Source organism: Juglans microcarpa x Juglans regia, chromosome 8D (assembly GCF_004785595.1).
Source record: "Juglans microcarpa x Juglans regia isolate MS1-56 chromosome 8D, Jm3101_v1.0, whole genome shotgun sequence".
In the NCBI taxonomy this organism is placed as follows: domain Eukaryota; kingdom Viridiplantae; phylum Streptophyta; class Magnoliopsida; order Fagales; family Juglandaceae; genus Juglans; species Juglans microcarpa x Juglans regia.
The window spans coordinates 24,571,132-24,584,390 of NC_054608.1; the positions used below are offsets into that span (position 1 = coordinate 24,571,132).

The 13,259-nt window shown below is 36.6% G+C and overlaps 1 protein-coding gene across 1 annotated transcript; it reads left to right on the plus strand.

The window, feature by feature from the left end:
- Positions 1 to 4,639: 4,639 nt before the first annotated feature.
- On the plus strand, positions 4,640 to 5,968 carry LOC121242012 (thaumatin-like protein 1b). The gene is made up of 2 exons (XM_041139897.1): positions 4,640 to 4,800; positions 5,111 to 5,968. Exons 1-2 carry the CDS (start codon positions 4,740 to 4,742, stop codon positions 5,788 to 5,790), a joined length of 741 nt encoding a protein of 246 aa, XP_040995831.1. The 5' UTR covers positions 4,640 to 4,739; the 3' UTR covers positions 5,791 to 5,968.
- The last annotated feature ends 7,291 nt before the right edge of the window (positions 5,969 to 13,259 follow it).

The following is a 13,259-nucleotide window of genomic DNA, read 5'->3' on the forward strand; positions in this document are numbered from 1 at the left end:
AAAAATATGTTTCTTTCGTGGGTTTTTAGTTTTTGCCACGAGGTTATTAATTTTTTGCGGCGACATTTTCTCTCCGCAAATAGTCTTACAGAATTATTTTCCCTCTCATGGGTTGTTAGCTTTTGTGACAAGATTATTATATTTGCGGCAACTTTTTCCTCCACAAATAGACTAACCTTTGGGTTATTAGTATTTTCGGTAACGTTATCAGATGTTTTGGCGATAACAACCCGCCGCAAATACTAATAAAATTAAATCCCCCGCTCCTCCCCCCCCCCACAAAAAAAAAAAATTACCTGGGCGATACTCTCCTCTTTCTCTCTCCCTCCCTCCCTTTCCCTGCTATTGTTGAGCCTCTCCTCCCTGCTGCGCCACAACGAACAGCTCCCCTTGCCGTTGAGCCATCGTGGGTCTTCCCCCTTAGCCCCTCGCCTTCTCGCCAACTCTCTCTCTCTTTCTCTCCCTCTCAGATCCCAACAGATCCGTGCGCCTCTGCCGTCTCCAACCATGGCCATCGCCACTCTCAACCTCCCTACGGTTCTGCCAGTCACCAACCGTCGCTCCACCCCAGCTCCCGCATCTCTCTCCCTCGCACGGTGTCTCTCGTGGGTCTCCACCGCACACCCCCCATGGTTTTCTCATTATAGTGGCCTTCCTCGACGCCGTGAGCCACCATCGCCTCCTCTAGCCAAGACGCACCACCACCACAAGCAACCCATGGACACAATAGCACCTCCCGCATGCCTCCTTCGCTGTCCAGCCCTTAAGCATGGTAAAACTCATACCTTTGTGTCTCAAGTCCATTATTTTAGTGTATATAGACATGTATGGTGTGGTGTTGAGGGCCTAGGCAGATTTTTATCTATGTAAATTTACTATTTCAAATGTTCTCAACTACTCAATTGCACCGCACAGGCTTTTGAGTTTGCTTTGAAAATGGTTTTTGGCTAGTCGTGGATGAAAAGAGAGATGAGGAGATGAAAGCACTTTTAAGATCCAAAGTTAAGATCGTGCAATGTCACATAGTTTTCATTTTTATGGTCAAATATTAACAATGGGTAGGTTATGAATAATTGTTCACATTGGGGATGAACTGACAATTGTGGTAATTTGGTGGTCATACTGAAAATGGAGTGGTATATTTTCTAGAATTCGGTCTTGATTTTGATAACACTTTATGGTAGAAAATTTTCAAAATGATGGTTCTATGACTAGCGGTGCGTATGATTTTGAAAGAGCAACAACATGACTTACTAGTCTGTCAATATCGTTATCGAAGAAGGTGGTTCTTGTAAGGCATGGCCTCAGCTCTTGGAATGAAAAGAGTAGAGTTTAGGTGTGTTTCTTCTCTATTTTCCAACTTCTGTTAGTTCTGTTTATTTTCTTTTTCTGTTAGTGTTGTATTTTTTAGTTTGTTGGTTGGGCGATAGCCTATTTGGATTACAATGGAGTGGATGGAATGGAGTGGCTTCACTTCTGTTGTTGGAGTGATAAATAATTATTGTTGCCTTTGTCTTATGCTTTGAAGAGTATATCGAGCCTTTGAAGATTAGAGATTTGGTATGGACACATTACCATGAATTTATTTTTATTTCTTTTTATGCCTTGGTGATTATTTTCTTTGCCTTCTGTCAGTTCTTAGCTTAGTGAACTGCTAGGTTCTTTTGGTGACAATGAGCTTTCTCCTGAATGCCTTGATGGAGCCCAGAGGTTTTTGAAAGATGATGGGATTTCAAATTTCAATACCATCTTCGTAAGTATATTCTGCTTAATTCTCAGATATTGATAATTGTAAAGGAAATATAGGATTCTTATACTCATATCAAAAATAAAAAATATAAGATTGTTATATCTTATCAACTGATTGGACTGTAGAAAATGTGTATGGGAAATGTGCTTACTTTGCTTTATTGCTGGCCTGCATAGAATGATAGATTAATGGCAACAATTTGATGACTTGCAGGTGATCTACTGCACCCATGGATGCTTACATAAACAATAGAAACTATTATTATGCTAGCTAGCATAATATATAAAAGTCTTATTTCTCTATTTCTTATTGGCAGTTTTTCCACTCTATGGTTAGGATCAATGCTCAACTAGCATGAAGTCTCATTCAGTTCATGAGAATCTCAATGTGAACCATGACATAACTATCCATGTACAGATCGGATAAAAGAGGCATTTGTGGATGAACACTTGTGGATGTATTGGTTGTGACCCACAAGTTTTAACAAGAGGTTCAAAGATTAAGTTTTTATTTTCAATGTAATGTGCTTAGCTTTAACTATTAATGTAATGTGTTAAGTTTTAACTATTAATGGGTTTTTATTTTGCTTCTAGCAGGAAAACTTTCTCATCCTCTGTCCTGCTCATACTTCAATCAAGTTTCCAAATGAGAAATCTCAATCTGGAAAACATGTTTTTAAGGATATTTTGGTGCCGAATCAGAGGTCCAAATCCATTTTCTTAGGTTTTTTAATGCTTTAGTAATTAACTGAATCACTTTTCAATGTCGAAAAGTTGGAAAATAGTGTATAACTATGTTGAAAGTGATAAATAGGTTGTTTCTATTGCTCATATCACTTTTGAGGCTTTTGAAACTTGAAATCGATGCCCTCATTCTTGAGACTTGCAATTCTAGTTCTTGCTTTCTCCTCACTAAATGACACTATGTTTTTTGTATGAAGTATCAACCAATTTTCCAAAGTATCAATGGAAAGCTTTCTTATCAGTGGGTTGAGGCCACTCACCCATCAATATTGAGATAATTGATCTACTATGACATTTCAAGCACGAGAGTTTTTTGTGACCCCTCTTTTCATGTATCTTTTTCTATTTCTAGTTAGGCCTTCCTACTGTATACTTGCAAGAGTGGGATGCTACTTTTGTTTTTATTAAAAAAGTCTTCCATTACGTATGGTCCACGAATTTTTTTGTGACATGATTTATGTAGTTTATCTTACCCTTTTTGCTATTTTTGAATTCATTACTTGGACCTTGCCATCCACACTTCAGTTCTAGTCTGCGGAGGAGCAGAGGCATTAGTTTATTAATTACATAAAGTTCTTAAATGCTTATGTTATCATAAGTTATCAGAGTAGATATTTTTGTCACTTGATTTCTTTGAGCTATTAAGATAAGTACACGAGAAAAAAACTAGGAATTGTTCAACTGAAGCACCTGACTCTGAAGATTTATGCTTTTTAGATTATTTAGTTTGAGAGTAATCAAGTGATTAGCTTTTTCACCTCTTCTTTCTAAATAATTTCGCTTTAGGTTCTTGTGCTCAAGTTTGCAAGCATGTGTTGCATTGGAAATGTTCAAGTTACCAGAACCTGTTCTGTGCATTGGAGGGATTCTGCAGGTCATGTTACCAGATTTTGTTATTTGCATTTAGTTATGGGGAAAAAGAATCATCTATCAATTGTTGTGTCTACTTTCCTTTTATGCCATTAGCCTTGAAGTTGGGATGAAGTGGATTTTTTTAAACCACGCCCCACTATTTGTGGAGTTATGAATTGTAACTTCTAAAGATTTGTGGTTGTGTTGTGTATGTATATAAATTGGGTTCTTATTAGAAGTTTTTCTTGTGAATGTTAGCATATTTTTTCATGTTTTTTTTAAATTCATATAAGCGTGAATTTGGATTTACAAGATTCGGATATATTTATTTTAGCCTATATTAGACTATTTGTTATGATTATTTTTTGCTCTGAATCATTTTTATATTTTATGATTTTTTTTTCTGAAATCTCTTAACATTTGCTGCGAATGCAACTCATGGCAAATACTTTTTTTTGTTCGAAGTAATTATTTTCCACAATAACATTTATTCATAAATAAGTATTTTCAACGAAATATATTTTTTTCCACGACAGTCACTTCTGGAAAAATTCCATATTTGTAGTGCCAAGCTAGAGTTTGAGTGCGTCACACAAGTAACCTTAATTAATATTGAGCAATTACATATGGCTCTTGACCAATTTAGAAGGAAGAATTTAATTTGAGGCGACGGCTTAAATATTAGGTAGTAACGATACATGGACTAAATAAAGTTAGATAATTATTGGATCGAAGAAAATTCATGCATGCAATCATGCAATAAATAAAGTTAGACGATGAATTTTGTCCATTCCATAGTAAACCCATGCAATAAATTAAAAGTTTGACTTGTCTCCAAAAACTCCAAGCTAATTAAATTTTCCGCAGAATAAAGTTGGCGCGAAATATTAAAGGTTGAATAATAAATTGTCGGGGCCTGTATTTTTCTAGCGTGAAAAGAACGTGCAGGGACTCAAGTAATTAGACACGGTGAACCATAAAACTAAAACATTGACAAACGATTTGTTAAGGATGCTCGAATGTTGTTGTTGGAATTTGACAGCTAGGGGAAGATATATAGACCAAAAAAGTGATCATGATCTTTACAAAATTTAGTATATATACATTGAAAAGTAATTAGACGTGGCGAACCATAACACTGAAAACGTTGAAAAACAAGAATTTGTTAGGGACGAAAGTCTTGTCCGATAGTCCCGACGTTATACTATTCCGTCTAGTGGTGCCTAAACGAAGAAAACAGATCTTCCGTGTATGAGAGAGCCTCCCTATATATGTGTATATATATAGCACCAACGTACACACGTAGCAGTAGTACTACCACACCAGCCCAGCTCGATCTGCATATTATATACATTGAGATCATCAAATTAATTACTTCGCCTATCTATCCATCAATGATGAAGACCCTTTCACTCATGATCTCCTGCCTTGCCTTGGCCTCTTTTTTTCTCTCAGGTATGTCTCATGATAAATTATTTCAACGCTTTAACTATTGGAAAATGGATTACATATATATGTGTACTTTAGATATATGTATGATCACATTTTAATTTTTTTTTTTTCTATTGATCAACAATCTCTCTCTCGTATGGTTCTCTAGGCTTATGCATAAGCATGCATGTGTGATTTACGATCAAATTCATTTGCAGATGGATATATATATATATATATATATATATATATATGTTGGCTTTCATTTTCGACATATCTGCATGATGACAATGAATTATTTTGTTTTGATGTTGCATATATATGAATATTGCAGGTGCTCAATCCGCTAGAATAACTTTCACAAACAATTGTCCCAATACAGTCTGGCCGGGAACCCTGACCTCTGATCAGAAACCTCAGCTATCAACAACCGGATTTGAGTTAGCATCCAAAGCATCCACATCACTGGATGCCCAAGCTCCCTGGAAAGGCCGGTTTTGGGCACGAACTGGTTGCTCCACAGATGCCTCGGGAAGGTTCTCTTGCGCTACTGCGGATTGTGCCTCCGGCCAGGTTGCATGCAATGGCAACGGTGCTGTCCCGCCGGCGTCATTGGTGGAAATAAACATAGCAGAGAATGGTGGGCAAGACTTCTACGATGTTAGCCTTGTCGACGGCTTCAACTTGCCTGTTTCAGTGAGCACAGAAGGTGGGAGCGGTGAATGCAAGACTTCGAGTTGCCCAGCCAATGTGAATGCGGTTTGCCCAGCAGAGCTGCAACTGAAAGCCGCAGATGGGAGCGTGATCGCATGCAAGAGCGCATGCACAGCATTCAATCAGCCACAATACTGCTGCACTGGCGATTTCAGCACTCCACAAACATGTCCTCCCACGAACTATTCCATGATCTTCGAGAACCAGTGCCCTCAAGCTTATAGCTATGCTTATGATGATGTGAACAGCACCTTCACCTGCTCCAGTGCACCTAATTACGTTATCACTTTCTGCCCTTGAAGTACTTGATCATGAGATGAGATCAAGAATTATGCATGCATGCATATTGCATGCGTTCTGAGCTTTCTATTTATAATAATTATAATAATAAGCGAGTGTGTAACAAATAATAATGAATTACTACATATATATAGAAAATTCATAAATAAATGGGCAAATTATATACATTTCTAGTGCTTTTGATCTGTATGCAACTACGTAATCCATCTTCACATGCAACCATTTATTCATTCAAGGGAGTACAATATAGTATTAGTACTCCACCAGAATCTCTCTGTTTGCATCGATCAAAATTAACTCATAATACGAGGCCGTTTCTATCATTCTTACATTTGAAGGTTCACATACAACATGACTTGATGCAACACTGGCTTTCATGGTTTACCAGATGACTTAATCAAAAAAAAAAAAAAATTTTATTATTTGTGAGCAAATATGTGCGTCCGCACGCACATGGATACAAATGGTTGTTAATTAAAGTTGTATTTGCGTAGTAGTGAAAAACTAATGATAAAATATTGAATTATACTATGTAGTAAAAAGTAACGAAAAGTAGATAAAAATTAATAATAAGATAATGAATAATAATTACCCAAACTAGCCCTAAATGGATAGAAATTATGAAAGATTTGGGCTTTTCTTCTATATCTGGGCTTAAAAGATTTGGGTTCGCAAGCTTAACCCAATTAATCCAGCCTTGAAAAGAAGTGGCTGCCTAATTTTTCCCCTGGGATAGCTCAAATTATCATATGTATGCCCAAGATATATCAGAACCGGATTTTCTAAATTTGGATAACATTTTAGCAGTGTCTGTATTACAAAAAAAAAAAACAAAAGACAAAATCAAAAACAAAAATGATATATACAACTGCCTGGGGCATTCGGCGAGCAACCGGCGTGTCCACATCACCTGTTTTATTTTTCTCTTCCTCTCCCTCTCCATTAAATCCCCCCTCCCCCTCGAAATTTCTTTTGCACGAACGGAACCTTCCAGAGTCTTCAGCTTCTTCACACAGCAACTCGTCTTCTCCCAAGTAGCAGAACCTGGTTCGCTCACAAACTCAGTAGCACTACGTTTCGGCCGCACAACGAAATTACATTTTGCTCTCATTCAAACGCATAGCAAGTCTTCTTCTCAAGTAGCAGAACTGCATTTCTCCCCACAAACCCAGCCACACTGCATTTCACCTACAAACCTAGCTTACTGCATTTCTCTCTCTCTTTCTCTTTCTCAATTCTTTTACTGGACCAAGACTTGAATATTTTTCATGATTTTTTCTACAAATCAAGAGTTAAACTCTGAACCCACAAAGATTAAATTAGTTGATTGGTTATCTTCCATGTTTCCCTTTTTGTTGATTCCTCTCTTCCACATGATTTTCAAAAAATCTTTCAAGTTTAATAGTCACTCAGAACTTTGGTTTGAACTCATAAATTTGATATGAATAAAATCAGGAAGGAGAAAGGAAGGGAGGATGGTTTCCATCGAAAATGATTTCCTCCCGTGAGTGAAGCTTGCTTGACTATGGATTCCCCTCCCGTGGGCTATGCTTTGCGTCAACGTGATTTCTTTCCCCTCCCGTGGATGAGTGAAGCTTTGTTGAGGCTTCTTTTCTTCCTCTCATGGGTGAATCTGGGAAAAACGAAAGGTATTTAATGAAATATGAGAGTAAATTTAAAAATAGAATCACACACACACACATATATATATATATATATATATATATATATATATATATATAAATCATCTCATGTGTCAAAAAGATTGCACCACGGTTGTATGTAGCAGCTCTGATCAAAAACAAAAATAACAAAAACAAAAAACAAAGGCCTTGAGCTCGCCATAGAAGAAATACAATGAGAGGATAATGGGCTTTGAGCTCGCCATGAGAAGTTGAAAAAAAAAAAAAATTTGATCTCAAAAAATTTCAAAAATTCTTGAAATCTTTAAAAAATATGAAAACTTTCTTCTAACCTAATTTAAAAATTGAGTTTTTCTTAAATAAAAAATATGAATAGTGACTGATGTATAGCAAATCTTAAATTAAAAATATTAACATATATGTACGCAAGCATTATAAATTGAAGGAATATGAAATAAAATTGCATTTACAATATATATTTTATAATTATAAATAATAAAGTGTATAATATATACATGCATGCACATAGTCATGTATGCGTTCATAATCATTTTAGTATAGATTGATATGGCTCCCACAAAGTCAAATTTCTGGTTTCGCCATTATCTTCCACGCTGGATGTGTTGAAACCCGTGCCTTCTCTTGGCCTTTTTTTCCTTTCGGGTATGCGTATTATCCAAATTTCTTCACCGTTTTAGCATGAACAAAAATATTGCTTTTAATTTGTCATCAAGCATTTATTTTTCCAGACTCATGGATATGTTGGCTTTCAGTGTTGGACATGCTGCATGCAGGTACTGCTCAATCCGCTTGAATAACTTTCACAAAGAAACCTCAACTATCAACAACAGAGTTTGTGTTAGCATCCAAAGCATCCACGCCTGCGTCTTTGGTGAAAAATCAATATATATAGTTAGCAGAGACTGGTGGGAAAGAATTTTATGATGCCATTCTTGTAGACAACTTCAACTTGCCAATTTATGTGGCCGCAGAAAACGTACATGACCGATGAATGCTAGACCTCGAGTTGCCCGACATGAACACAACTTTCCCGACAAGGCTGCAATTGAAAGTAGTGGATGGGACAATGATCTGTTACAGATCAAGTATGGTGTCTGACCTAGGCTTCGAGTTAGAGATGTAATTTTAATTAAGATTGGTTGCGGAACGTTGATTGGGAGGAATGGTGGTGATCAGAGCAATAGGCAAGTGGTATCCTGCTGATGTGGACGAACTCTTCTAGAAGACTTTATTTTTTATAGTGTTGTTTCCATAGAGTTTGTTTCAGATACCCTTTACAAGGGAACAATAGCTACTGATGATTTTTATCCAAAACTCTATTTCTTTCTTTCATTCTTTGGAGTTCCCTCACACTCGAAGTGACTTATTTTCTTTCCCTAATTTGTCTACTATAAATTGGTATCAAGAGCCATCGATCTCCCATTACAATAATAGCTGAAGGTACACGATCCAAGCAATTACGAAAGATGGATTAAATTCTTTAAAGAAATCAACTAAGTCCCAATTTAAAACTATAGAAACAGAGATTTTGGCTTTAAAACACCAATCTGAATCTGCCACCCATCAGATTTTGACTTTCACCTTGGAGCTACAAAATAAGAGTAGTTATTAGCATTAGGGAGAAACCTCATCAGGCATGCAATCTCATTTATTGAGGTTGATTAACAGCTTTAATTAGACTCAATAACTAGGTTAAATCTCATTTATTATTTATTGAACGAGTTATATTCGTTTTAGAATTTAAAGATAGGCCATTATAAATTTAATTTAATTTAAAATCATCACTAATTGAAATCTCCTACGTACGCAGTCTCTGTCACTGCCAATCCTACATTGAATGAACTACTAGATCATGTTTCTTAAATTCAAACTCTCTTCTTGAATGATCGCGACCAAGTCCAACTCAAACACGAACTCCTCAACACCCTCTCCTAAAGCTCTCTATAAATATCTATCTTCCATGTGTTATTTGAAAAAAATATAAATCTATGTAAGTGCAGCGGTCGAACCCAAGATACCCAGTCCAACACCGTGCATGTCCCACGTTCACCATGCCACTAATAGCCGACTACCTAATTCCTCTCATGACATCCTTCACATTTTCTCTCTCCTTCTAGTTCATATGATCGATTTCATGCCCAAAAAAATTGAGTTAACGCAGCGAGGTAAGTAGTTTGATCATAAATTAGGATTATCATACGTTACCTAGTTATATATATTATTATTTAAGTCAGTTCATTGGAAGCTAGTGTTTATGTACCATGCATGTCATAATATTTGCAAGCACGTCATTCATCATGTTTTATTCCGTATATTATAGTTATGTATGTATTATGCATCTCATACATCTCACGTTGCATAAGACACGTAAGGTTTCATAAGATTAAGTATAAGATAAATTCAGAACAATTAATTAGATAGCCATTCATATACATGGTACCAATGCGATTATGGGTGGATGTCAAGCCATGAATCTAAGCGTGGTCCACCATAGTATGCTAGAATACTATTAGCAGCTCCCCTCACGGCCGTGGGATGTGAGGCCGGTACACAACCTTGCACACAGGATTAACTTTGTGTGCCAGTGTGATGCCCCGACTCTCATGTACGGAAACATGGGAATCGTGACTTCGGGATGATGACAATACAGGTCACGCATCCCAACGATAAGTGACAAGTGTGTGTACATGCAGAAAGTGTACAAAAAAAACGTAGCGGATAAATTAACTAAGTTAACTAAGTACCAGAATTTTAAATACAAAGTTACCAAGATTAAAGTAGTACAGAAAGGAGTTATACAGTTATCCCAAAAATATAATACAAATGGCAAAATACATAACAAGTGGGAAAATAAATCTCGATACACCGGAAAATTATTGTTTTCAGCTCGAGGTTACAGTGTCAGTTTAAGGATATAATCCATATCAATTTTAAGGATAATAGATAGTGCGGATTTAGGAAATGATTCTTGTTGATTTCGAGGATATAGGTCCAGATGATGGAAATGGTAGTGATGGATCACTTGCACGTTTAGAGGATTATTGGTTTTGGCTAAGGGTGCATGAGATCGATGCTTAGTAGTAGTGAGTGTGTATGCATTTTGGAGAGTACAAGTCCTAGTCTCATTTTTGGCTTGGAAGAAGTGGCTTGGTGGGTGTTGTAAAGGAGTTGATACAATAGTATTAGATTCAAGAGATTTTGGCTTGGAGTTTTTTTTTTGGTGAGTTGATTGGAGTGTGTAGTCGAAGAGGGTTACTCAATGGAATGATGGTTGGCAATAATTGTTGTGATTATCTACAGGAATTAATTGTGACTTGAGGTTACCTAGGAATTTAAATTTTGAGGCTATACTTTCCTTTGGAGATTGAGCGTCCAGTTGGTTGAATTAAGGACATTGTTATTTAACTTGAAGAGAGATTGATAGGTCGTCATGTAAGGTGTATGATAAGATCTTGGAAGTTGAAGTTTAGGCATCAGAGGTGGATAATATGATCAAGTATGTGAGTTAATAAAGCATTAGTATGCATGGGTGCTTTGCAATGGCTTTTGGTGGATTGAAGATTTGAGCAGTATGGCTTGCCTTGAGGTTTAATAGTGATGTGCTATTGAAGGAACTAGTCATGCTAATAATAGCTTATAGGAGTAGAAATAGGTGGGCAAGTTACCATGAAGGTTTCGATAATGTTTTGGTGAAGTCAATGGTGGTTCGTAGTGAGTTTTGTCACTACCAGATTAGATGTTATTCAGAATGTAGGTGATGACCTTTTGGGTTTAGGTTGTCAGGTAGAAGTTTATAGGCGCTCTTATTGGTTGGCCAGGTTGGAATCGAGCCTTTTAAGGTATGTTCCTTATCTTAGATGAGACGGGTGTATTTTGGGGTAATGTTACTTATTTTCAATTTGAGATGCTAAGGTTGATTGATATTGGTTTTCTATCTGTGATAGTGGATGCATTTTGTGGAATATTGATTTTGACCAAGGCAGCGAGAGTTAATTGAGGAATATGAGTGATAACTCATGATTTTGGGAAAGAAAATATTTTCTACCAAAATGTGATAAGAGTTTTTGGTTAGTAGGTATGGAGTCACCTTGTACTCGATGGTGTTAATTGTATGAGGACATAAATTTTATGCATATGGCGAATATCCGAGTGCGCAGCAGAAGCGTGATATTTTGTTGTTGTAATTAGGAGTTCAAAATTTGTACTGATTTTGAGAAATTAGTGGTGACTTAAATTTTGAGAAGATACTTGTAATTGGAGATTAATCATTTGGTTGTGCAAAATTTGTTATTGATGGTTAACTTTGGAAGTGGCCATTAGGTTACCAAAGGTAGAATACAATGAAGGTTTAGAAGTTATAGCATATGAGTTAATTGAGGCTAGCACAGATTTTTGTATGTAGCTATTAATCAGTGGAATTTACTGGATTTTGTATTAAGGTTCTTGATGAAAAGGAGAATTTTGGATAACATTGCCACTCTAGGAACACTAGGCGTGATGTGCCACTGGGGGACTAATGCGAATATGATGGATATCGTCATGTTTATTGAGAAATGTGACATGCTGTCAAGTTAAGGCTGAGTATCAAAGACCTGCAGGTAAACTTCAACCTCTCCCTATTCCTGAGTGGAAGTGGGATGATATTTCTATAGATTTTGTTGTGGATTTGTCGAGTACCCCTAGTGGAAAGAACTCAGTTTGGGTGATTGTGGATCGGTTGACCAAGAGTGCAATTTCTTGCCTATCAATAATACCGACTCTTTAGGTAAGTTAACTCGGTTGTATGTCAAAGAGATAGTGCGTTTGCACGGAGTACCCAAGAGTATCGTGTCAGATCGGAACCCGTGGTTCACGTCCCATTTTTGGAAAAGTTTGCATGCAGCTTTAGGCACTAAGTTGAAGTTTAGTACTGCATATCACCCTCAAACTGACGGTCAATCAGAGTGCACTATTCAGACTCTTGAGAATATGTTGTGGGCTTGTGTCATGGAATTTCAGGGGAGTTGGGAAAATCATCTGCCAATAATAGAGTTTGCTTTTAATAATAGTTTTCATTCCTCCATTCAGATGGCCCCGTATGAAGTTTTGTATGGAAGGAAGTGTAGATGACCTTTGTGTTGGGATGAAGTTGGCGAGAGTAAATTAATTGGGCTTGAGATAATTAAAGGGATGAAAGATCAAGCTCGATTCATAAGGACTAAAATGGCGGAAGCTCAAAGTCGCCATAAGAGTTATGCAGATACAAGGAGAAGAGACTTATCATTTGAAGTAGGTGATTGGGTTTATCTCAAAGTCTCTCCTATGAAAAGCGTTAAGCGCTTTGGTAATAAAGGAAAACTTAGTCCGAGGTATGTTGGTCATTTTCATATTGTAGAGAAAGTTGGGCTTGTTGCTTATAGAGTTGCATTGCCAGATTATTTTAGAGAAGTTCATGATGTGTTCCATGTGTCGTCATTGAAGAAGAGTTTTGGACATCAAGAGCCATGTTTTGTTGACCCTGGCGGTATATTTCTTAAGTCTGCTCTTAGTCGAATATTATTCCTATCCTAGTTTAATGTTTGACCTTGTCAATTTCGAGGACGAAATCTTATTTAAAGGGAGGAGGATGTAACACTCCGTATTTTAGTGTATTTTTATTGAAGGATTACTTTTATTAATTCAAAATTTATTCTCTTGTTTTAAAGTTGTTGGATTTTTAGTTAGTTTATTTTTATGATTTTAATTTTGTGAAAATTATTTTGATGTGCTTTCTTAATATTAATTATTGTTATGCATTTAAATTTTTCTTTATTTTAAATTAGTTTA